Raw genomic sequence first — 25,801 nt, forward strand, 5'->3', positions numbered from 1 at the left:
GACCACAAAACCCACATCAATCCTATTTTACCTGGAAGAAAAAGGAGGCTGCTATGAGATGTATTGGCTGTGTACAGAGATCTGAGGGAATTGTCTTCTTCTCTAGTTATTCACAAAGGCCTTGCTAGTTTTTCATGCTGGGTAATACCTTCCTGAGAGTATCCTCTACACACTATTGTGAGTAACATATTCCTCCCACCAACTACTATTTATATTGTCAGTCACCCCTTGGATTCAACAGAGCTTTCTGAGCGGTAAAACACCACACAGCATATGGGTAACCCTGCCAAACTATACGTATCCACAGAGTGATTTACTGGGAGAGGATTGCTGGTGTGTCACACTGGCAAAATTGCACTTTTCCACAGTTAAGACAAAACTGTCCCTGAGAACAGAACAAACAAGGGCAGTACACGTGTGTTGCTGCCCAGTTGCGTCTCTGCTGGGAGCTTGTGCCAGGACAGTGCTGAGGCTGGGCAATAAGCGACTGGTACGTAAGCAGCTGAGCTAAAGACTGTCTGTTCATTAACAGGCAAAGCGATTCTGGATGCATATACAGCTCCGCAAAACTTGGCAGTGATTATGTACTCCAGGTCCTCACCAATCTGTTTGTCAAAGGCCCTGTGACTCTTGAGTACCTGGGGGTAGATACTGCAGGCTCAGTTGCTTGTTCCAAGTATTCAGAGGGTTTCTGTTATAAGGCCCTTTCATCCTTTTGCAGTTCTTCTTGTGGGGCTGGCAACACCTCTGCTTTGGTGGCTGCTTTTCCTTTTACTTACTTTCACCAGTCTGTTTTAGGAAATATTCAGTGACCATGGAGTGACCAGTCATCTTAATATTTGGGGGGTTTTGGGTTTAGGTTCCCTGTGCTAACTGTGGTTGCTTCTAGTCACAAGCTGCTTGGTACAGCAATAGCCCCTGTTTCACATGCTGTGACCCATTTTGGTGATGTTTGTAACTTGACCATAGCTGAGCTTCCAGGTGGGCTGTGAGATATGATGGGCATGATATCAGTTCCAGGAAGGAAACTGGTGATTTAATTAAGTGCATCTGTACCAGGTTCCTAGTAAGAGATTTTCTGGAACCTACTTTCTTGCCTTGCTCAAAAAAGGTAGTAACCAAAAATAGATACATTTCACTCAAGCCCCTGCAAATTTCTGTCCTCAGCTAGTGGATACCCATTTGGTTTCTCAAGGGCAGACACAGGGTATTTACATCTGTCTTGATGGAGCTAGTTGAGGTTAGTCAAAAATACTGTCCAGGCTGGAGTCTGATGAGAAGAATTAGGGTAAAAATTGTTAATTTAGGACAATATTTGGGCTCAATGTTATCTAAACTCTTCTGCTTTTCTTAGACTAAGCAAAATACCAGTGTACCAGGAGTAGCGCAGGAGATACAGAAATAATTTTCAAAGATCTATATTTCTTCTGAAGTCTCACTGTGAAATTACTCATAACACATAAATGAACATGCTCTAACAGGTATAAACCAGCTCTCTGTACAATCTCTTGAACATAATTTAGTTTGTCAACAAGATGATTCATCAAGGTGGCTGCTGCTGTTTCTCCCACTCAGAGTCCAAGTTATAATTGAAATCAGCTGGATGCAAACACCCTAATGGCTCCACACCTACACTTTTTATAAGCCCAACCCATTTCGTAGAGAGCTAGGCCTATGCAGCTGTTCATATGGGAGGATTCCTGTAGTGAAAGCATCTTTAGAAGGTATATATTCCTGCTTCTCACCTGGGGTGGGATGGGTGCGTTACTGTACAAGATGGACAAAGCAGTAAAGCTGCAGTATTTCATATCATAGGGCTGAATTATCTCCTTAACATTTTCAGCTTCACAGTCAAGCACTATTTGTCCTTGAACACAGAAATGAATTTATAATTATCTGTTAATAGGACAGTCTACTATGGAAGCTTTTATAGGGAAGCAAAAATGCTGCAACACTGAAGTATATTTGTGTCAAGAGAAGTACTGTCAGTTTTCAGTAACAGGTAAAACAATCATCCAGGAGGTATGGTGGAAGTAGCATGAATCCTGCTTTATTCCAGGAGATGGAGTAAGCGACCTTTTTAAGTCACTCCCACCGAGTAAATGACATTTTTAAGTCACTCCCACCCTTGTTTCCTGTGATCCTCTGACTCACAGCACAGGAACATCTTCATTCTTGATAACTTTTTTGCCCCGCATTGTTACATACAGGAATGGACAAGCTGCTGTTTGCCTAGTCCCCCGGAGCCAGCAGGTGTCATCCAAACCTCTGTTTCTCTGATGGGAAGAAAGACAATGTTGTGTGTTTGGACATCTGCCCTTCTCTGTGCTGTACAAAGTTTTTATCGTGAGGCAGGACTTCAGCAGGCAGGAGACACAAATCTAAAAAAACCAGCACTGAAAGATATTTCTGTTTTGCTGGGAAGGCGTCTGAAAGTTTCTCCAGTAGATGTGATATGCCAGTGCATTTTTATTCTAAATTCCCCTAAAAAATCAAGTTTAAAGGCAGGAATTACAAAGTGTCTAATAAAAAAGACTGGTATGTCTAAGGGGAAAAAAAATACCCCAACCTTATTATTGCATCTTTAGAGTGGCAGAAAATTTTAACATTGATGATTTCTGATCGCCTGAACTTCAACTATGGCATTTTCCCACTATTCCTTATGCAAATTCCATGTTTATGTGCACTGTGCAGGCATCTCCTTACTGCTGTAATAATCAAGTTGAGTTCCTGTGACCTGCAGTCTTTGTCTGGCCTGATGTAATGAAGAAATCTTTGCACTTTGGCCTCTCTAAAAGACAAGCAAAAGATGCCCTCCTGCACTTGTGAAATGTGCTGAGGTTTACTAAGTACCAAACGTGTGCCAGGTAGCGTTATCCACATTGTCCAGAGTGGCTGGCAAAGAGCTCTGCATTGTGGGGTTGTTGGGTTTTTTTGTTTGTTTGTTTTTGTTTGTTTGTTTGTTTTCCTTTTAAACATGGATGTCAATCCAGTAACCTACTACAGGTCTGGTACTAGTTCTGATGGCTTGAGTGTGAGCTTCCTGTAGGCTGCATGTGGTGGGTAGTCAAAAGGAATTCTTCTTCCTAGAGAAAGTATGTATCTGCCTGGCTGTGCTTTCACAAAGCATTTAAATAAGGGTTTGTTTTCATACAGGACTTGATGTCTTTAGGCTGCTTCAGCACTTTACCTGTTCTTCAATGGGACAAGTCAGTATCTGTGTGCTTCTATTAAATTCTGCATGCTAGTTTTGGGACCAGTCCCTTTTAAAGGCAATCCCTGAGTTTACCTGAAAACAATAAAGCTAAAGTGGAGAAGCAAGGGCAGATAAACAAATCTTTAAGGAGACATGAACATTTTCTTAATACTCTGCATAAAGCTGCGATATAGCAACAGCATAGTTCTTGTGAGTTTGAGTTACAAGGATAGTACGTTACACACTGCTAGATACAAGAGACATCCATAATGATCAGTCTCAAATGTAAGGCCAGAGACACTGGATACTTGTGTCTATCACTTGATCATACATATAATGTCTTCAAGAAACAGACATACTAAAAATCCACTATCAGTTGAAAATTTGTAACTAATATTTTCATTGTTTCTTTCCCTTAAGGAAAAATATTTAGACAGTGAAACAGTTAAATGGGACAGCAACCCCTGTCTATGAGCTGTGTGGGGACTCAAAGACTGTTTTATGTTTCATAAGAATATTGTGTTTAATATGTGGGCAGTGCCAGATGTGAGGTGTTAATTATTCATTTCCTTGATTTAAGTGCTAATGTCACTTAGCAACCTTACTCGTCTTTGAAATGGAACTTTTTAAGGATGCATATACATTGCTAGTGAGAATAACATTTAAGTTAGCAAAATGATTTGGGAAATGGAGCAAATGCATGAATCTCTCTCACTCCTGATGGGAACCAGGGGAAAAGTTTATAGTTCTTTTGAGAGGTTTCCTTTAGACCACTACAGCATTTTGTTGGTCTTCCCGGTTCCTGGTATTTCCTGGCTAAAGTGCCATCCAACTTTGCAACTGTGACACAGTGAATTTTCAGCTTGTTTTTTTTTAAGGAAATTTTGGTTATACTTTCTCTGTCTCATTCTCTCTCTCTCCCCCCTTCTCTCCATTCCATTTTATATATTTTGAATGTATTCTCTTCTGGCATCCAATCTGAAAAAATTATAAAGGTCTGAAACATACCAAATTCATACAAATTTCATGAAATTGAATGGCCTGATCTAGGACAGAGACACTTCTTCAGCCAGCACTGTGGGAGGAGCTGGTGAGTTTGTCTGCTAGACATCAGAGAATCCACACCAGAGCAGCTATGGAAACCAGGTTTCACTGAATCTGTAGGACAGATAACTATTTTTATATACCCCCAAAAAAGTGCACAGGTTTGCTTTTGCCTGTTTATTTTTATGCTGGTAAGTTAGGCCCATCGATGTGTTGGAGGAAAATGAAATCATAACATTCACTTGCTGGATAGAAAAGAGTAGTGAGATATGTTCTTGCTGAGCAGTTTTTATGAAAGTATCCATACCTAGAGGGTGATAGGGCAGCTGGAAGGAGGGGAGAAAAAAGGAAGACAAGCAAGATGGCAGGAAGCTGGGACTTTACTGAACAGTGCTCAGAAATAGTAACCTTCCTTGGAGATGCTCAAAACCTGGCTTCAGATTTCATCAGGTCATGAAGCATAACTGGCCATGCAAGGTTTGTGACTTGGCTAGTGACAGCATTTTGCCACGTGTTTGGTGTTGGCAAAGCAGTCTCTTTGGACACTGACTCACTTGGAGTAGAAAGTTGTGTTCCCACAGGATGTGGACTGTGGACCATGGACCAACTTAAAGCACCTTCACTGTCAGAGCCTCTCTGAAGATTCAGCTGTAAGTCCTGCTTTTCTGTGCTACAGCCATAAGCACCATATCAGCACTGCTCTATATGCCTTTTCTTGGAAAGATTCCCGCTCTCCTACAGTCAGGATTTTGTGCCAAACTGAAGCATTTGAAAGCCTGTAATACATGGTATTATATATGCCTTTACAGAGAGTGGTGTGTCCAGCATGGGAGCAGTTTTACTTCAGACACTTCCTGGCTCTGTGGCCAGATCAGAATAAGTCGCTAAACACATCGAGGACATCCTTCTTACCTCCCAGAAGGCCTCATCGAGTATCTTCAGTGTTTCCTTCTTAGTCATTTTTGATTGAAAGCACCTATTTTGCTCCCTGTATAATGAAACAATTTTTGGATCCCACTGAAGTCACTCCATACTGAATGATGGTAACCTTGGTCAGTAGCTGATTATAGAATGAATGTGACATTTCTGCATCATATAATTTGTCTTTGATGGGGGTATTCATTTTTCTTCTTGGCATTGTAACGAGCATGGAAGCATTTGCATTGACAGGAGGTTTAAATTACCATTCACCACCCGTTCTTCAGTCAGCAGTGGTGTCTTCAAGTTCCAGTCATTGTCATTCTAAAGGACAGCCAGTCCTGTGGTGAGACTTCTTGTCAGCCAACATGTCTATTTAGTAGAAGATAAACGTAGGGTGAATATGATATTTCAACTACATTTTTATTAAGCAAGTGGCTATATTTAACAAGACTGCTCTCTGACCAAGAGGAAAACAAGTGCTCTTGGGAACACCAGTGCAGTAATAGCATGAAGTTGAGGACTGTGTATCAAGAGAGCGCTTGAGAACAGGCTTTAGTCTTTAGCATCATGGTTCATACACTTGTCACCCAAACTCATATCTTCAGCTTGACCTTAGTTATCTTACAGCTTAGGCACATCACATTCGTAACATGCATTGGGAGACCTAAGCTTGGACACTAAGTTGCTCTGCAGTCTCTTTCTATAGAAAGAATATAGTCATTGGACCTACTTTGATACCTGTGGTAGGTCAGACCCAGTGATAATCCACCTTGTCTGTACTCCATACAGGCTGGACTGTATAAGCAACTGTCTTCACTTCTAACATGTTCCAAACATCAGGTCTCAACTCCTTCTTAGGCTTGTGTATGAGTAACATGGACTGCATGTGACAAACGTGCTTAGATGCTCAGCCTCCTGCTGTTGTGTACCAGATCAAATTGTTCTTCCCAGGTAATGTGTAACATGGGCTGCAGAGGAGGGATGTCTGCTAGCAGCCATATCAGAAGCCCTAAAGAGAACATGAAAAATAGAGAACTCATGTATTTCATCTGAAGAAAGAAACCTATAAGTTACAAACCATTACAATAATAAAGAGAGGGAAATTAACAGTCTTTTTCAGTGTGGGTATGTTTTATCATTGTATCAGTAAAATTTACCTGACACAGGGCTGTCTACATGAGGAAATAAAGCAGTAGAACTGTGACAGGAAAGTGTTACTACCCTAAATCCTTATGTGGACTTTCATTCCAGCATGACTTCTTGGTTGAGCTTAAACTCTTTGCCAGATGACAAATTTAAAAGGATGTCTTATGCCAGAACAAAAAGTTTTGTACAGAATATTTTCACTCTAAAAGTATTTTGCTTTAAACTAATCCTTTGGATCATAGCAGAAACCTGTTCTTGTGTGCATACTATTTTAATATGAAGGTGGAATTGTTCATCAAATATAATTTTTGGAAATCAGTGCAACTGTTTCTGCCTTTTTGGCCAAAATTCAACATGTGAAGCCTTGCAAAACTCACTGCTTCCACTGCTAGCTAGCACCACAGGAATAGGTATATTGCCCACCCTGTGTCTGTGTGACTCCCACACTTACCTGACTCACAGCTCTTACCCTAGGTGTGCCCAGCCCGGACATGGTGTCATGGGTTCTGAGTTCTCACTGAGAGCTGAGCCACTGAGAACCCCTCTGTAGGAGCAATGATAATGAATACAGCTGTGCCTATAGCAGTATAGCTCGTGCTGCTCAGGGGAAGTGCGATAAACAGTCTCTGTATGAAGCAGTTGTGTAATGACGTAACTGTATTACTTCACTGAGCAAGCTGTGGGTTTAACAGGCCTTGCTCAGGCAAGGACCAATTTAGTAATCGATTGCACATGCTGCAGTTCATGTTGGTAACAACACATCTAGTTCACGTAGATATGATAGATGCAGATGTTGAGGCCAGTCTGCACAATGATACTGAAAAGCCTGCAAGCAAACAAGTTCTAACAAAGGAGGTCGCAAAAGCAAAAGTGGAAGCCAGGCTGAAATTTGGTCCTAAGCACCGGTGAAATGTCAGTGCCTCTTCTCTGTTTCAGTTCTGCTGGAAAGAAAAATAAGCTGTGCAATGGAGTCTTTGCCCAGAGTTTTATCTCCTAGTTTAAAATCAAGTGATAAGGCATGGGGTGGAAGAAGTATGCAAAATCAGCGTGCTTGCTGCAATGCAAACATGAAGGTTATCTTAAGTTTACTCTGAGAGACTGGAAAACAAAGGTATAAACTAGCAAAGCATTTTCTCACAAAATCTCTACTGTGCATTGAGAGTGTCTTAGCCACAATCTCCTATAGAGTCATTTGGTTTAATTATACGAGCGGTTAACACTTTTGTGATCCCAAAACATACAGCAAAGATGAGTGTGTGTGTGTGCGTGTGCATTTGTGTGTGAATCTGTAGGAGAGATGACAATGAACATAGCTAAATGCCAGAACGTCAGGGCAAACAGGTGCAGAGCTGGCAGGATCTGGCCAATGTCCTGGTGCCCGTTAGGAGGGTTTGCTCAGGAATGGTAGCAAATTTCTGTCAGTCTAAGAGCAGGTCTGCAGAAGGAAGCTGAGAAGAAAGTATGCCTTGATGGAGCACAGCACCCAAGGAGGCCTTCCTAGCATGTCAAGCAGTACCAGCATGGCTCAGCAGTGGGGGAGCAGGCAGGAGGGCACAGGGTCCTAGAACCTGTACGCATTCCGTAATCTCAACAGTAATACATTTGAGCTGGGACAAAATCTCTGTTATAAAGCGCTGTCATCACAGTCTCCCAATAATCTAGAAAATGTCCAGATTTTGTACTACCTTGTTGAATGGTCTTGGGGTGTGAGGCTCACATCTTCCTGAAGCGCTTAAGGAACCACTGAGATATATACGCCCTGTGTTGGTCAATGCAATCTGCATTGGTTACAATATGATACACATAGTAGGCAGAACTAAGCTGAAACAAAATGTCTTGAAGTGTCTAATTTTGATTCTGCAATGGTATGGTGATCCCATTTGTCATATCCTAAAAATATGGGGTTTGCTTGTATCAGGTTAGAAGGGACATTTGGATGCCGGTATTTCTTCTGTGGGGCAGATTGCGCCCTCAAATGCGGCAGCAAACACAGTTATGCTCCTGACTTCAGACTTCCAGCTTCATGGAGATCTCTTCTTTCCCCTGCAGTCCCTGTCTGTGCTACCCAGGGAAGGACAGCACAGGCAGGGGCATGGGAAGGGTGACACTGGGGCTCTTGCATCATGGCCAGTGGTCCTCCTGTTGGCAGCGAGGCTGGGAGCAGCAGCCCTGTGGCTTCTTCCACCAGAGCTCCTGTTTATCCTCAGCCCTCACCGTAAGGATACCCTTGGTTTCTCATCCCAAGTGGCCTTGTACGTATCCAGGCTTTGCCCCAGCACTGCTGGTCCTGGTGGCCAGGAGCAGAAGCAGACCGAGCTAACCTCCCATGCTAACGTGGAAGGCTGAGCTTTTCTGCAGCTGCCAAATTAAACACATACTTTGTTTCTTGAACTTTGGATTTGTGTTTCGCTAAAATCTGGAATCATTAGAAAGTTTTTCTTCTGAGACCAGAGGAAGCTGACTTCATGAAGAAAAATGCACATGAGATCTGCCAGTTTGGGAAGACTGCTGAGTCAGCCAGGCTTCCCCAGCTGATGCTGGTGGGCTACGTGGGACAGCATTACCCTCACTGCCCAGCGTGACAGGCTGAGCTCATTTCCACTGCAAGGCCACTCCAGAAAGTGTCTCTTTTCCTCACTACTGTATGAAGAACTCAAGATATATTTTGAGAATATATGAAAAATAAATCCCTCTAGCATATATTGCTAAAGCTTTTTGTTAAAGTTTTGGCTGGTATACAAATATTAAGTCATGCTAGGCTTTTATCTGTGGCCAAACATGTTACCTTAGTTAAACAGTTATCTCCCTTGCTTTGAAGCCAGCTATTTCAACACACTAGGTAGTCTGATAATCTCTCAGCTGCATCATTTAGCAGGCAGATAGCTTCTCTGTGTAAAAAACCATAGCACACCCAGGGATATAAAATAATGGATAGAACTAGATCAGGCTGTGACATTCATATGCTCAGATCGACTGGAGAGTGGTCACAAACAATCAGATTCTCACACTGGTCTCCTTCAAGCAATAACCCACACAACCATGTTGCACCTGGCCTGCAACAAGCTGTCCTTAAAACTGCTGGCTGTTATCAGTGCCCCAGCACCAACAGAACCGTATGTTTTGACGTCAGTTCTGGTTAGAGGCTGGGCGCTCTGGGAGCCGTGATTTTGACACATGTGAATGAGCACACGGGCGGTTTGCCACAGCAACTTCTGAGTAGCTGTCACAGGAGGACAGTCACAGTCATTTACAGCTGGGAACATTTGTTTTTAAATAGTTTTTCCATGTAACCGTGAAGAAAATTACCTACTAGAGCTTTCAGCTGTGATTTCACCTCCTCTTGGTGAGCTGCTGTCCCTTGTCAGTGGTAGAGGCATGCTGATGCCTTCCACTAATCTGTAGCTGCCTGGATTAGTCACTGAAGATAAGACAGAATAAATAATGATGAAATCTTATTTCTTATGGCTATCTGTGAAAAAAAAAAAAAAAGGTGCTTTTGGTCAAGTTGCTAAATGTCTAGTGACTGAATAACTGAGTATCAGTACATCAGGTAAGGAAGCAAAGAAAAAGGAGACATACTAACGCTTTTGTCCTGCTTTCCTCTATTTCCAGACTAACAAAGAGGTTTTAAGTATTGTCCATGGGACAGGCTTCCTCTGACCACCTCAGCAGAGCGGAGGGGAGCCTGTTAGCCCTGGAGTGGTGACCCAGAAGGTCCCTGGGCTGTGGGTCACAGCCTCCTGCCTGGGCTGCCCCTTGCACCCAGAGGGAGTGGGGGTGGCCAGGGTCTCTGACCTGTGGCCACCCAGATCTTGTCCCTCAGTGATGTGGCTGGCCCTGCACCAGTCTTCCCTACGGTCTTGCTGCCCAGCTGTGGGGAAGAGCTGGAAGTCCTGGGGTCTGACACATGGCAGGGGACCTGTGGGGAGGGAAGGCTAGGCAAAGATCATTGAAGGAGGATGGGGACATGGCTGCCTCCCAGGTCTGTCTCATTGCCTTGAATCCCTCTTCCTCTTCTTGCACCATCTTTTTGCCTTTTGTCCCATATTGGTCCACAAGGTTTTAAATGCTCGGCAGCCGGACGAGTTCAGTGACTGACTGCAAAGGGGTGGGTTTTGAAGGGATGTTTTTTTCCCAAAACGTCAGTTCTGTATGTGCCATCACCTAGGCACTGGGAGAAGGGTACTCTGGGACACTCGTATCACCCTGTGAAGCTGATCTTGTGCTAAAACACTGCCTTTTGGGTAAACCCACGATTTACTCCTGCTTCTGCTCTAAACACCACAAAAGCTGGCATCCGGGGTAGCTTTACCATTCCTTTTCCAGACACAGCATGTGTCTACTTGTGAGTCTCTTGCATATTTCTGCCCCCCTTCCCTTCTCAGAAATCTCTGGGATCATCCTCCCATGGCTGTGCTGCTGCGTGCACCATGTTCTGTGCTTTCCCATGGGTGCTGACATCCTCTGACTTACTGCTGAAACAGGGACTTTTGGTGCCACAGCCTCAGTGCACCCTGGGGCTGCTCACCCGCTGCCTTCCCCTTTTGCCAAAGACGACAAGTTGGACAGGTCTGTTGTCACTGATACATCATTGCATCTGGTGTGGCAGCCCTCCAGGTGTCTCTTAACAGAGAGAAGCTGTAGACAGTTGTGGGGTAGTGGGTGCTGGTGCCTCCTCATTGAAAGCTCCCATTTTCCCCAGCCCTGGGGTCTTGCTCAGTGTCTCTGACATCCTGCAGTAATTACGATGACAGAGAGCAAGTGAGATACTAGCCATCCTTGTTCACATCTGTGGCCTGAAACAGCCCCTACCTTGAGTTTTGGTCAGGGGAACACCATGTTCTGGCAGGACTGTCTCTTCTTGAACAGCTGAGGCTTTGGTCATGCTGCTCCACTCATTTCAGAGATTACCTTGCACTGTGTGGGTATTTTCATATCACATACAGCAAGCAAGAAAGCAATGGGGCTTTGGCTCTACCCAGGTGTGCAGGGCACTCAGTATTACCAGTTTTTTTGCACCCAGTTAACAGAGTAGGTGGCTTGAATTACCACGGATTTCTTATACTCAAAATCCTGTTATGGTGAAAAAACCCATGCCTTGTATGCAAAAATAAGAATTTATCAGCAGAATATTTAAAATCTTAACAGTCTTAACCAAGAATTGTTAGTCTGGTTACAATACTGAGACTTACAATTCAGATTATGTGTTGTTAAAATTAGTACACACAAACTTTTTAGTATCTTCCCCATTCTCTGGTGTTATGCTCACCCTTTCTCTGGCCCACTGGTTCCTCAGGTTGATGGCTTCAGCCCTAAGGGAAGGAGGTGGCAGGATGGCAGCATCCTGCACCCTTGCTGGGGGGAGTACAATGGTGGTGGATGCAACCTCTGTGCTCTGGAGCCTGCCTGGGGTCATTTTTATACATTCGCTGGTGTGCTCTACCCCTTGCTCTTCCTTCATTGGTTCACAGGTCCACACTACGTGTGAGTTTACTACCTGTGCTGTGGTTTACACACACTGGGTACTCAGTCTCTGTTATCCCTCAAACTGGTTTTACCCAGCTTGCAAGGCTGCTGTCCTTTGATGACCAGTAACTGAGCACTGCAAGCTGGTATAGCCCTGAAGCCTCCAATATCATCCTGTGCCTCTACTCTTCAGTCCCCTGCTATCATCCTGCCATGCCTGTACTCCTTCATTTTTCATACTAGGGCCATAGACAACTTCACTTTAAGAATAACTACTTAATATCTCCTAGTTACAGAAATATCTAGATGTGTAACTATGTAAATGTTATACCATACAATCATATAAAGCTAAGGAACAATTTCAGAAAATCAGGTAATAGTACCTGATTGCTGGATAATTACTGTAACAAACAAAGAAGCTAAAAAAAAAAAAAAACAACCAGGCAGGCTAGGACAAGTCCAAGCAAAGCCTGACAAGTGCAGAGACCTGAGGCCTGTGCTGCCAGTTTAACACAAGGCAGGTAGCTGTGTGACAAGCAACAACTCTGCTGTATTTGCAAAGCTAAAGGCTATGCTGACCCATGTCTGTCTCCATGCTGAACAAGAGATGTCAGACTACACCTGCCTGAAGTGTAAATGTGAGATTCCCCCTTGACTTGTCTTTGTAGCGGGGCTGAGGGATGTGGGGGGGGGGAAGTGAGGGGAGTTTTGGTTCCCTTCCTCCAGGTACAGCCTTGGATGATAGTGAGAAAAGAGCAAAACATACCCCAAGTGCCTCCTTCCAGAAACAGTGTGTGAGCCAGGGAGGCCGTTGCAGCCTGGTGACGCTGTCCGTGGAGCACGTGGAGGCTGCTGGGCTACAGCCGATGGCATAGCCCGGGTGCAGTCAGTGAGACAGGGGTTTCTGCCTGGCCAGAGGACACCCAGGGTGCCCAAACCTGGGATCACCACAAGCACAGCTGTGAATCACATCCCCACACTCTATAGCTGTGTCGACAGCTAATGAACCTGGTCGTTAATTGCTCCCAAGGTGAGCCTTTGGCTCATTTATATCCACATATCACCCGCCGGCCTGAACAGAAATAGCTCAGTGACCTGCAGCCCTGCCTTTCTGCCCAGCCTTCCCGGCTGTGCTATGCCCTTGAGGTGGTCTGTGGGAGGCAAGGAACCCTGTTGCCTCACACCCTCCATTTCTTGGGAAGGAGGAGAGCAGGACCTGCTGGTGGAGCAGGCAACACAGCCGAGCCAGCAGCGTCCACCGCCCGCATGAACAAACGGTGCCAGTGGGTGGGAGAGGTAAAATGTTAGTCTGCAGGAGGGAGAGTGGGAGGCTGTGAAAAAGATCTGGTGCAGAGAGGAAACACGAAGAGCAAGCGTAATAGGGAAAATCTGTTTGGTGTTGCAGCGACGAGAGCAGGTTTAGGGGAGTAGGACTCGGTGGATGTGGGGGGAGAGCTGAGAATGGGCCACAAAACAAATGGCATAGCGCAGCATGGACGTAGGCAGGGAGCAAGCTGTCTGCTGCTCTTTTGTGCTAAGTGTGGTGCCTGCCTCTTCTTCCACACTGTCTCTGGCAAATCCTGCAGTGGAAAATCACAGCACGATATCAATACACCAGGAGCTATTGCCTGATAAAGCAAGTCTGGCAGACAGCTCCTGGATGCCGATCTTGACATTGGCAGGAAATCCCCTGCGGGAATGGCAGACACCCCTCATCACCACCGCTCTGTCTCCCATGGCTGGCACACAGGGACCGCATCATTCGCTGTCCCTGCAACCTCTCCAACACATTTTGCAAACACATGGAAATTGTATAGAGGGGAAGCACAAGCTGTGGAGTGACAGTTCTGCATGGCAGCATGTCTGCCCCTGCACCGCCCTCCTACAGCACTGTGCATCTGGGACCTCTGTTTCTTCCACATTTCTTGATGTAAAATGAGGATCACTCTACTAAAATCAATTATGTCAGTTTTTCAACTGGTGCAAATTGGTGCTACTCTAGGGAATTCAATGCATAGCGAAGGATCTCAGCTCTGTGAGCTCTCTCATCCCTAATGTTTACAGGCTGAATACCCGTTCTTGAACAGTAGTTGACAGTAGGAGTGATGCTGGCTAAGACTGACCCTATTGATGCTGCACTGTGCAGTCATATTTCAGGAGGACAAGAAACCTGCACAGTCAGACAGGGTACCTTATGAATTATATCCCTGTGTGGATGTCAGGCCACAAAGCCACCCAAGCAGATGGAGGTGAGTGCAGGAAGGAGCCAGGAAGATGATGTAGTGCACATGCATCTCTTTCACTGGGAGCCCTGCCATCAATGCCTGTCATCAAAATGCTTTAGTCAAAAAACACCATCAAGCACCACATATAAGAGTTAACAGGAACATTTACTATGAAGACAGAGCAGAAAGGAGGCTTTCCTTTTGGCTGTGAAAGGGGAGACAGCCCTTGGCACCAGACTCATTAAAAGCAAGTATGATTTTATTTCAGAGAGGGCACACAAGACCTTGCTGAGGCTGTGTTAGCTTTCCAAGCTGTTTGACTGCTCCCAGTGTGATTCCCATGCCATGCCACCATTTCATCACCTTAGAAAACCCACAGCTGTAGGGAAGAAAGGGGCAACTGTGCTCTTTCTGGTACCTGTTGCCAAGGCAGGTCTGTTGAAAGCAGTCACCAGCCAGCCCTCAAGCCACCCCCTGGTTCAGGCAATCTGCTTATTGGGTGCTCCCTACCTACTTTTTTGGATGTAAAGAGGACAGCACTTGAAATATCTACAATTTTCTAGACCATCATTATATGTTTTCCACAAATCTCAGCTGGCAGTATGCTTGTGTAATTACCATCCAAATACCTCGCCTGTCCATCCAACTACCTCCTCCTTCTGACCACTGATGGTTACATGTGTGAGCAGTCAGCTGCTTGCAAGGGCTAGCTAAGTCTTTCAAATTGGCATTATGTAGTTGAAAAGTCTTTGGGTTCAAGAGCAGATTTGATCCTTCTGCTCTGTTTTGAGTTGCAAGAAACTCAGGAAGATTTGCTGCTAGATTAATAGTAAAAATGACAGAATGTTTCTGGTGGAGAAAGCAGATTTCTTTCTCTGTTGAAGACAGCTTTTCACATTCCCAGTGCTGCCTCCACTAGAAGCTTCTGTTTCTCGTGACCCTGCATTGTTGATTCAACTCTTCCCATCTCTTGTTTACTTACTTATGGCAAATTACAACCACTTCTGCTTTGTTTGCAAGAGTGTTAATCATTTTACCTGCTATTCTGGCTGACAACCACATATTAAGCAAGAGTCTTCTGTTGTAATACAGATGTCTCTCTCTGAATGCTGGCAAGTCTTAGGTCTTCCCTTGGCTTTCAGTCAAGTAAAAAAGTCATTCTTTGCTAGCTCAATTTAAAACATTTTCCTTGTTTCCTTTTAAGCAAGTGTCTCGATCAATACCAGCAGTTTTTGATAAATGGCATAGAATGACAACTCTTGCTAAGAAACTGTATACTAGGCTGGTACAAATGGAAATAACTCACATCATGCAGTTTCACATCATCTTTAATCAGCAATAGCAAGCAGAATTCATGTCACTTCAACTAGTGATAGTTGGGTTAACTATTTTTCCTATGAAGAGTGTACTGTTTGTATCTCTATCAAAAATCAGCATGAGGAAAGGACGGTTGAATTCAATGGTTGGATGAATAGACAGTGTCAGTATTTCAGCAGCAGTTCCTGCTGCTGCCTCAGTACCTCTCTCATCAACATCCAGAGCAGCCTTATGAACAACCTAAGAAGAAGAGAACAGACAGTCATTCTGGGCAGACAGCAGCCACCTGGGAGATGAATCAGACCCCTTTTAAAGCAGCCCTGTTTTGAAGGATCCATTGCAAAGTGAGTAGAAGCTGCAGAGATGTGAGCTGTGTTGTAGTCATGGCTGCTCTAAATAAGCAGAGTGATGGAGATACAGAAATGTCCTAAAAAAAAAAGTCCCAGGCTATTTTTCCTCTGTCCCAAAGATTGGATGAAGGATGGAGGCTCCACTTGTAAGAGTTTCTATCTCTAAAACTGAGTCTCTAGGGTAGGAGGACAGGCTGTGGTGTGCCCAGGAGTGTTACTGGCTCCTGTCAAGGAGCTGGGTCCTCTCATGTTTCAGATACTGTCCAGGAAATCTTGGCCAATACCAGTCTTGGAAAAAACAGGTGTGCAGCAAAGTGATCTGATCTCCACTGTCACTGAGGGCCAAACTCTTCTTGTAAGCTTACTAGCTGAGGCCAGGGTGAGCCCAGCTGCAGGCAAGCTGGGAGCCAAATTTAGCTGGTGTTTCTGGATGCTACCACAGAGGTGTTTTCCTGCATGTTTGTGAAAGAAAGGAGAGGGCCAACAGCCATGGACTTACTTTAGAAACCTTCAGGTCTGGGGTGCCAGTGATGCCAGAGAGATCTGCCTGGTCAGTGAACACATCCACAATTCCCATCTTGCTAAGAGTGTTCGTTATTTCGTAGCTCCCAGAAATAGAAAATTTGGGGAAGTAGAGGCTCACCAAGCTGTTATGTAGAAGAGAAACACAGAAGGTAGTGAAATATCCTCACCAACGTAAATGATGGTGAGAAAGCTCTGTAATTCCCATGAGTGTCAAACCCCAGTGGCTTAGACCCTGAGTATACAATAAGCACTAATTCAGTTGCTGATGCTGATGGTGACACAAGCACTATGATTCTTACTACTACTGCTACTAATACTACCTATCTGGTATTCTGCTTCAGCAAATCTGAGAGTGGTCTGCAAAGGAGGACAGTAACAAGATCCCCTCTTCACAGCTAGAGAAGACAAGGTGCAGAGGTGACAGCCCATGCTGCGCAAGCAGGTGAAGACCTGAAGTGGGGCACAGACAAGGTCTGCCTGGGGACAAGTGTAACAAACCCCAGCACCTTGAAAGTGAAGCAGCGTTTTTGGCATAACTGTGGCATTTGGTATGGCTCCAGGGAAGGTCTGTGCCCTGCTGCCTGCACCTTTGGACACCCCTATCCTCTAATCTTCTTCCTGTGGGTTGGCTGTGATAGAGTTTGCCTTTAACTACGAGCTATCTGTAGGCAGCTCCTGCATAGTGTGCTTTCTGTTGGATTTCTCTTCATGTACTGTCTAAGGATCCTCAGAGCCTCCAAGTCACCTGCTGCAATGGTTCCCTTTAGGTAGCTCAAGTCTTTTGCTGTCTCACTCAAAGACAGCCTGGCTTGAATAGCAAAACAAATAGGAACCAAATCACACAGCTGTAGCCTTTATCTGATAGTGCCCAGTGCACTAGAAGATGGGACCAAGTGTATTAGCACTGGCATCAAGATAATAATAGATCTGAAACTACCATCCAGTTCTCACAACATCTCCCGTAAAGAGCTTATTCCTGTGTTGACCTTGAAGGCACTTGAACCAAGAATTCATTTAGATAAGGATTTTTGCTGATTTTGCAGCTGAGAATTATATATTTGTATTTTTCATATTTGAGGTATCACATTAATAGTTCATAACCAGTTTGTTACCCACTATGTTTTTATTAACTGTGCTGGTATTTCTATAATGATGCACCAAGAATCGTGGCTGTGAACTGCACAGCCTTATTACTTGTGAGTCAGGGCTGAGCTTGGTATTAGGCACACATTAACTTGATATTACTCATCTACTGGTGCTAAGAGCTCTTCCCTCCGAGACAAAGAAAGTTGTAAAACATGTCAGCTGATGTTAGTGTCAATGGTAGGAGCTACAACAGAACCTCATTAGATTCTTACAGTTTTAAAACCAAAATGTCAGAAAATCAGCACACCTGCAATTAATCACCAGCCTGTTCTAACAACCACTGTGTGCTGCAATGGTTCTTGTAAGGAAGATATTTGTGTAGGACATGTTAAGTATGTAAGCATTACTACAAACTGTTTATAGTTTATTTAAGGTTTAGTACATATGTCTGACTCATGCTGTGTTCAGTGACATATAAGAGGTAAAACATATTGGCTGAAACCTCAGTATGGGAGATCTGCCTTAGAATTTCCACCTTCCCACTCAGACAATGGACTGTTTTAGAAGTGTCGGTTGAGGCTTGCTATTCGGGACTCCTAGGAGCCCATCAGGATGGTCTCCACTCTAGTGAGGAAAGCAGCAAGTCATGTAGGCATCAACAAAAGAATAGTTAAATACCAGCCAGCTGCAAGATATTTACAGCTAGGATGCACAAGCCAAAAATAACCCGCTCAGTTCCCAGAACCAGCAAATTCATAGTGTTTGCATTCCCAAAAAAAGTAAAAAAGACTATAAATCTAGGTGCTGCTGCAGCTGACTGGCAGAAGATTACCTCTGGAAGAGATGTTCTGACCATTCCTGGACGGTTTCCTTGACCAGAGTTTCCTCTAACTGCTTCATTTTCCCTTTTGCTGGCAGAACCAGAAATGCCGTAGCACTCCCATTATAATGAAGACGTACCACTGTGCATGACAGCTCCTCATCAAAATAGAGGTCGAATCTGCCTGTCTGGTGCATCATAGGGACTTTCACCGTCATTTCAGGATCCACAAAGAACTCCCTTTCTTCGGTATGCTCTGGTTTAAAAGGCTTTTCCCAGCTGCCTGATAGAGAGAGGGAGAATACAACTGAATATCCGTGCCTCATCCCATCATAAACTGTATTTTATGTAACTAGTAATAATATTCACCTATTGGTCCATTTGTTAAATTCAGAATTTTCAAATATAATATTTTAAAATTTGTATCACAGGAAGGCAAATATCTTTTACCTGGTCAAAAGAGTGCATTAGATTTAAATTTCACTTTATTTTTTCAGATGCTAGTTAATGAACTAATTAGGCATTTTCTTCATACCTACCACTACTTTTCTGTTTAGGTGATCTACGTGGCCTTTCTGTAAGCTGTCATTTAAGGGCTTACTTGACATCGTGTGTTCTCATGTACTGTATGCATTTCATTTCTGTTGACTCTAATCATAAGCCTCAATTTGTAGACAAAATTAATGCAGGATTTCATCTCTCAGTGTTGTTATGTCAGGCTGAAGAGCACACCACCTATTTTGCATCAGAAATGCACCATGTTTCAAATTTGTTCCTTGAAATGTCCTCTCCTGTTCATCCCTGGCTTCTTCCATATATAAATATGTTAGTGTCTATACATAAAGGATTCTGATAGAAAAATAAAAAAAAGAGTATGTAGTAAATTAGGCCATTGAATCATGCATACTTTTAAAGAGAGGTATTAAAAGGATTAGGTCATGCGTGCATCTCAGCTCCTTCACGGAAAATTGGAAGAACATGGGGCAATCATCAGTTATGGCTAAACTATGAAAGTGAGCTCGGGCTGCACAGGAAGCTGCCGCTTGGATCAGAGGTCCTGCAGCTGCCACAAAAAGAACCAAGCCTGTGTGGCCCCTGGCTGCCTCCTCGTGCCAAGCAGGGTCCTGCCACCTCTCCACCACCTCCAGTATGCCATTAGGGGCTCTTCTGACCCAGCAAAGAGCATTTGAAATTTCCCCCAGACCAAATTTCAAATGAGGTAGCTGACATTAGATCTATTGATAAGAATGAATAACGTGAATGCAAGTCCTAGAGGACTTACCTTTAAAGAAAACAAAGGTAGCCAGAAGCATTACAGTCTGTGGATCCATGTCCTTGACCAAATCAGCAATTTTCCCATGTGTTTTCCTCTCTATATAATCATTGATCTGCTTCTCAGCCTCCATGGGATTATTGAAGTCAGTGGTAAAAGCCTCCAGCTGATACAGAGCTTTAGCATCATCTAAAAATTTTTTTAGAGGTTTCAGCTTCTCTGTTAGAAAGATGGCATTCCCCATGTTGAGCTGGACCCCGCCCTCAGGATGGCTCAGCATGTGGATGAGGTTGTGGAAACCTTCCTGTATCTCTTTCTCCTGAATCTCTGTAAGGTTGAAGGTGAGTCCTTCCAGGATCTGAGTCTGAGTGGTTGATCTAGCCCCTAGGGCCAGCATTGCAAATGCAGTGGAGATGCTTACAGGAGAGAAGAAAATGTTCTTATTAGGTGCCTCCAGTGTAATCTCTTTAAAAAACTGAAATGCAAAGTCAGCATTGTTTGGCACCAGTTTGAGGCAAGCAACTGCTTCATGTGCATGGTGTATATGTTCATTTGTATCATGTCCATTGTGGTGGCTGGGTAGGAGCTGACCATGGGCAACAGCATGAAGCCCAGCCAGAAGCAAACTCATGTAGAATGTGGTCTTCATCTTCTTGTATTAAAATCCTATGGAACAAAGAAGAAACTATTACTAACATAAGTAAATTAATTAAGTAGAAATAGTTATTCTGTCATTTCCAGTGAATAAGAAATCTTAACTCTTTCTTTTGTTTTCAGCTCTTGGCAGATTTTTATTATTCCCCACCCCCATCCCCTTGGCCTCCTGGCAAGTCTCTGCCAATTCTTCCTACCACCCTCAACTTAAACACCTGTGCAGGCAAAATTCAGCGTGGATTAGGTGAATACACAGCAACCTCAGCATGCCAGAGAGTGGAACATATCCCATCAGAAAACACACTATGGCTAATCACTGGAAGGTTGTGATACTACCATGTTTTTGTCACTAATGGTCTAAGACAATTCCTGCAAAGTGCATCATAGGAGAAGTCTGGATGGTTTGTGACTAAAGGGAGGAAGAGGAAATCCATGCAAGTGGGCAGCAATCAGTAGCTACATACAAACAGAATTTGAGCAAACAGGCATGAAGGAAATCTTTAAATAAACTTTTGGTCAGGTTGGTAAGGCACCCTATTTCAAGACAGGACAAACGATGGCAGCTGTTTTTCAGTAGCAAATAGAATATAAAGCCCTATATCTCTAAGGAATAGGTGCTCTTTCTTACTGAATAAAAGTGATTAACACTTTAAATAAATAAGTAAGAACCTGAAGTAATATGTTGTCTCTTAATAGAGAAACTGAACCATTGGAGTGGGTTCATTTTCAGCACAGCAGCAGAAGTCGATGTCATTAACAAAAAAAGGCCTTATTTTTATCAGATGCTTTACTGGTCAAAGGGCGATACATTTATCAGCCTGTTAATGCTTGGCTGTGGTAGCTGCATTCCTTTGCAGAGCTGACACTCTGCGCTGTATAAGCTCTTACAGAGGGACCTTGGAAATGTGGATATGAGTATCCCAGTGATCCCCATTTCTGAGGAGAAATCTAGGGCAAAGAAACTGTGACAGACTTGCAAAGAATTTGCAGAGATAAGCCAGATTTCCTAAAAATTGTGCAAAGAAAGACATATTAAACCAATTGCACCTTTCTGCTCTGGTGTGATTCAACTTGAGAGCCTGTTGTCAGAAAGTGCTACGCTCATGGTCCTGCTTTCTCCATAACATCAGAGGGAGGAATTTGTATTATTAGTTGACTATGCAGTTACAGTTAGACATGCATAAGAACAACAAAACATTTTTGAGCTATAATCAAATATTCAAACATTTACATGTTTGATATAAGTATTTCTAAAAAGCAGGCCTATTTGCTATAACATCTACTGTGTTACTGACAAATGGAAGAACCATAAGGGTTCTTGGTAACTATATTTTCAATTACTGTGCACAGTAGTTTTAAATTATAGCTTGGCCTTCTCAGATTTTGACATTGAAATGATACTTCTCAATATATCTAGCTACTTGTAACTCAACATTAAGAGCTCCAGTTCTGAATGTTTGAAAGCGCTATCAGTGAGCCAATGTATTAGTCAGACTTTGAAAAGAAACCAACTCCCGAACAAAAGCAACAGAGCTAAGCCTAATCTATCCCCACATATCCAGCAGGGCGATTCAGAAGCCGCTTCTGGATAAATTATTCACTGTGAACTATTTACTCAGCTGCAGTCGTAATTTATTAAGAATAACACGAATACCAAAGAATAATACATTTCATTTTAAATATAAGTCATCACCTGCTCCCTATCTCATCACATTAATATTTATTATAAAATACAGCAGATAGATAGACTTTTCTATATACACATTCAACTGTCAATTTGTGTTTATTTGGAAAGCAAAATAGACATAGATTTTAACTGACCTGGCCGCACAATTATGGCTAATGTGATATATAGATAGCATGGGTTTGCTGTAAGGATTCTGTAAAATATCAGCTACAGTTTTCTGAAGGTTTTTTCCTATCCTGATACTTTGCTCTATGTAGTTATGACATGTTTGCATTTCATGGTTAATTTATGTACTTTCATGGAATTAATTTCATTTTATTACAGCTCTGAATTCACAGATAATTAAATGCAGTCTGAATCTGAATCATCCATCTGTTACTCAGTACTGGCCAACCACAAACAGTCAAGACACATGATTCAGCCCTCACAAAAATCTTGATAATGGTTGATTTTAAAATCATAAGATTAGAAAAGACTCAGTAGCTGCAGTTTGTAGAGGTCTTTTTTGTCGTTTAAGCCTTGAATAAAGAAGTGGCCCACTCTAATAGGCCCTTCTTTGAAATGTAAAGGTACATGTATAATAGACTTTGCATCCTGTAAGCCTTTAGAATATGATTTGTGATTGTTATTTCATACTTTATATTTACTTTTCCATTTGATATTATTGTGGCTTTTAGTTTAGCAAGTGATCAGCCAATGATAAATTGACAACAGAGATCCTTTCAGTATGAAGCAGAAGATGCAGATTCTTATATGTTCTTAATGATCGAGGGATTTTCTTACTGAGCATATTTGCTAACAATTTATTAAAAAGCAAAGAGCTGAGACGCTGTGCTAAAAAGACCTCAGTGAATTCCCTGTCTGAAAGGACTATTTTTGCAGGAAACTTCCATTTTAAGACCTTTACTCATATAATAAAAACAATTTGTTCATGAACATGGGAGTAGAAGCGGAAAGCTCTTCAAAATCTAATTCCAAATCTACACTGACTTGTTGAACAGCCTGGAAGGAAACCTGTTTTGTTCTCTTTGTCTATGTTATGCAATGACAACATATTTGTGGTATTCAAAAGGTTGCTTTCATGAAGAGGTTTCAATCAAACCAGACAATGGCACAAGAGCATGCCAACACCTGGAGGACAGTGTTCCTTTAAGCAATTTATCTGTAATAGACTTCATAATGACACTTGTTGAACGTATTATCTCTTCCCTGTTACGCAATCTTCCCCACCATGCAACCCAGAATGGCAATACTTATTTTGGACAGTATATTCTGGGAAGAAGATGTAGAAAACTGGGATTGGCTGAAGTTACCTTAGAATAATTCTGCAAGAAGACCTGGAAGGGAGCTGGACTAAGTTTTCTGACCGACAGAGCCTGTTTCTTTGTGGGTATAGCTAATTTTTCCACTTTAGGGCTAATTTTTATCTCTATGATTTGGATAAACAATTCGGAAATAAGTTTTCTGCCTTTAGATTACCATGTAATAGTACAGGAGATTAATATTCATCCTATGCTATTCCCATGAGGGGTCCTCACTGATAATCTCATTTCAGACAACATGAAAATTTGCACTGCTCAAAAACGTGTGCAAGCTTGATATAGGAAAGCTGTTTGCTCACCAGATGGTGCTGCTTCCCTCCTGATTGCTTCTAAATGAGGAAATGTAAGAAATCTGTTTCCTGAAAGCTCACTGGGAGAGCACCAGGTACACCAAGACATGCCCCGGCCGCCACCGCCGCCCCCCCCCCCCCCCCCCCCCCCCCCCCCCCAGTGGTATCTGATGAAGTAATCTCAGCTTCTCAGGGCCATATAAAACAATTAAACAAACAAATAAAAACAAATCACCTAAACGCACAAAAAAAGTCACAAAAGGAAGACTTGACATCTGTGTGTGAAAAAATTACCTCAGAAGCCTACTGTCTTGGACCACCTACTCACAGGAGCACCACAAACTTAAATGTGCTTTGCTGGCTAGCCAGAAAGATCTCTGTGTACCTCATTGCATGTGCCTGGACATGCTCCAGGGCTTTTACAGGCTGATCAGCTAGGTGCTTATAACTCTTGTGATTCAGAGTTTTAATGTCTCTGTGCCTGAGGCCCCTGGGAAGATTGCAAGCACTAGCCAAGGGCATTGGATTCTGCAGAGAATCCAACCACTGTGACTATTTCATTAAAAGTAATTCCTTTTGCAGCAGAAATAAGGAAGCCAAGTTTACACCATCCTTTAGAAATGTATGTGACTGTTCACAGAGCTGTTCCCAGTGCCATCTATCTTCTGTAAAACAGCTTAACATTGGAGAGCTCCCCTGGCAAGTGTACCCTCCAAGAGTGACATCACCCACTTCTAGGCCTCCTTTTGCCTGGGAAGAGGTGAACATGAGCTCTCACTCTTCTACCATCAGTATTTTCTGTTGAACTGGAATTACTGCACATAGTCAGGGATGAAGCATCCTTGAGGCCACAGGATAAAAAAGAAAATAAAAAAGAACCAGTGCAGTGGTTAGGGCAGTCAGGTGGGACAAAGGAACTTTTCTTCCCTTTTCAAAACAGCAGCAGTGCCAAGAATAGACCAGACCAGGTTCACAGTTTCTACTTTCAAGTGTGCACCTGACCACTACCCAGTCTCTGGCTCCATGAACATGTTGGCCTCACTGTGATCTTAGCTCCCCTGAGCATGAGGAGAACATAATTTTGTCTCCTTCCCTTTCAATGGCCCTGTAATCTGGTGATTAGAGCAACAGGGAGATGCCTCATCTGAAAGGGAAGCAGACCTTAGATATTCCATTCCCTAAGCAAAGATATTTCTTGTAGACCTTGGATATAAAAATCGGAAGAATTACTTAAAACGAACTGCCAATACATTAGGTATTGCTTAGGATATGCTGGCTCCAGAGATCATCTTGCTTCCCTGCAAGGGAACTGACACCCCACCCTGGCTTTTAGATTCTTACTCCTCCTGTCAGCTACCTAACAATGTGCAGGCAACTCCATGCATAAACTGTGATGCCTATGTCCTTTATATCCAGCTGATCCAATAAAAGCTTCTTTATGACTAGAACAATTCCTAAAACAGACTTCAATATAAGATACAACCCTAGGAAAGACTTAAAATCAATTGCAAGGAACAAGAAGATACATTTTTCAAGTTTCTATAGGAAACAAAAAAATTACTTACAGTAGCTTCCAAGGATCCTGCTGTATTCACTAGGACTACCCTGCAGCTCCCTCTCTTATTTATACTGTAAAGAGCATTATGAAAGCAGAGCGTCCTCTAGAAAACATTAACCAGGGCAGACAAGTGTTATTACTTTAGGAATGGTGCAACAGTGAAGACAATTTTTTGGGGAAGGCACCTGATTTTTGCTATATACACATGGTCAAACCCTGACTTTACTTACAACAGTCATGAGTCTTCCTGCATTTCTGCAGATCCTCCTGCTGGGAATCCAGCCCCTCACTCCAGGAAATACTTCACATGCATCATTAACTTCTGTAAAGTGCATGAATTCACGCAGTAGAAGTGCTGAAATGAGTAAAACTAAAAACATACATAATACTAGGCAAGAGCCTAAGGAAAAGGCAGCTGGATGCATGCTGCAGCCAGATCTCTTCTTAGTATTTTGCACAGAGGTATTTTGCTTCCTCTACACCAGACTTTTAATAGCTTTTATCTGGCATATTTGTTTTAAATGATCCACTATTTCTTAATTATCTACATTGCTATTAATAAGGGCCAATTTCTGGGAACATCACTAATAAAATTAAAGCAGTAGTACTAATATTTATAGTGGCTGAGGGTTGCTATAGGGCTGGCTACTTGACAGCAGAGCTGGGCTCTCAGGAGGTCATGGTACCCAGCACACCCTGGCCAAATTGGTGTCACCTGTACCTCATGCAGCAATGAATTGAAGGACAAAGTGTTGCCCTGTGCTCTGCAAGCATGGGCTGACACAAGGTGCAGGCATTGCTGAAATGCAGGCAAGGAAGTGTCAGGCCAGTACACCAGAGCTTGCTTTCACACAGGGGTGAACCCATGTGGTCAGGCCACCTGTGTTTTACATGATCCCCCTTTAAAGCCAAACTCCACGC

The 25,801-nt window shown here is 43.1% G+C and overlaps 1 protein-coding gene and 1 long non-coding RNA gene across 3 annotated transcripts; both read right to left on the reverse strand.

Annotated features, from left to right (window-relative positions):
• Positions 1-4,402: 4,402 nt before the first annotated feature.
• On the reverse strand, positions 4,403-12,445 carry LOC129785238 (uncharacterized). Of its 2 annotated transcripts, none has more exons than XR_008749010.1 (2): positions 9,618-12,445; positions 4,403-6,170 (listed from the first exon to the last, which is right to left on the reverse strand). It is a non-coding gene; the product is annotated as an uncharacterized LOC129785238 (long non-coding RNA). The 2 variants fall into 2 exon arrangements; XR_008749014.1 differs by having other exon boundaries at positions 9,614-12,445.
• A 2,863-nt stretch (positions 12,446-15,308) lies between these two features.
• LOC101921011 (alpha-1-antiproteinase 2-like) lies at positions 15,309-24,992 on the reverse strand. The gene is made up of 5 exons (XM_027793223.1): positions 24,888-24,992; positions 19,379-20,035; positions 18,109-18,379; positions 16,165-16,312; positions 15,309-15,555 (listed from the first exon to the last, which is right to left on the reverse strand). Exons 2-5 carry the CDS (start codon positions 20,016-20,018, stop codon positions 15,361-15,363), a joined length of 1,254 nt encoding a protein of 417 aa, XP_027649024.1. The 5' UTR covers positions 20,019-20,035; positions 24,888-24,992; the 3' UTR covers positions 15,309-15,360.
• Positions 24,993-25,801: the final 809 nt, after the last annotated feature.

This window comes from Falco peregrinus, chromosome 1 (genome assembly GCF_023634155.1).
Source record: "Falco peregrinus isolate bFalPer1 chromosome 1, bFalPer1.pri, whole genome shotgun sequence".
NCBI lineage: Eukaryota > Metazoa > Chordata > Aves > Falconiformes > Falconidae > Falco > Falco peregrinus.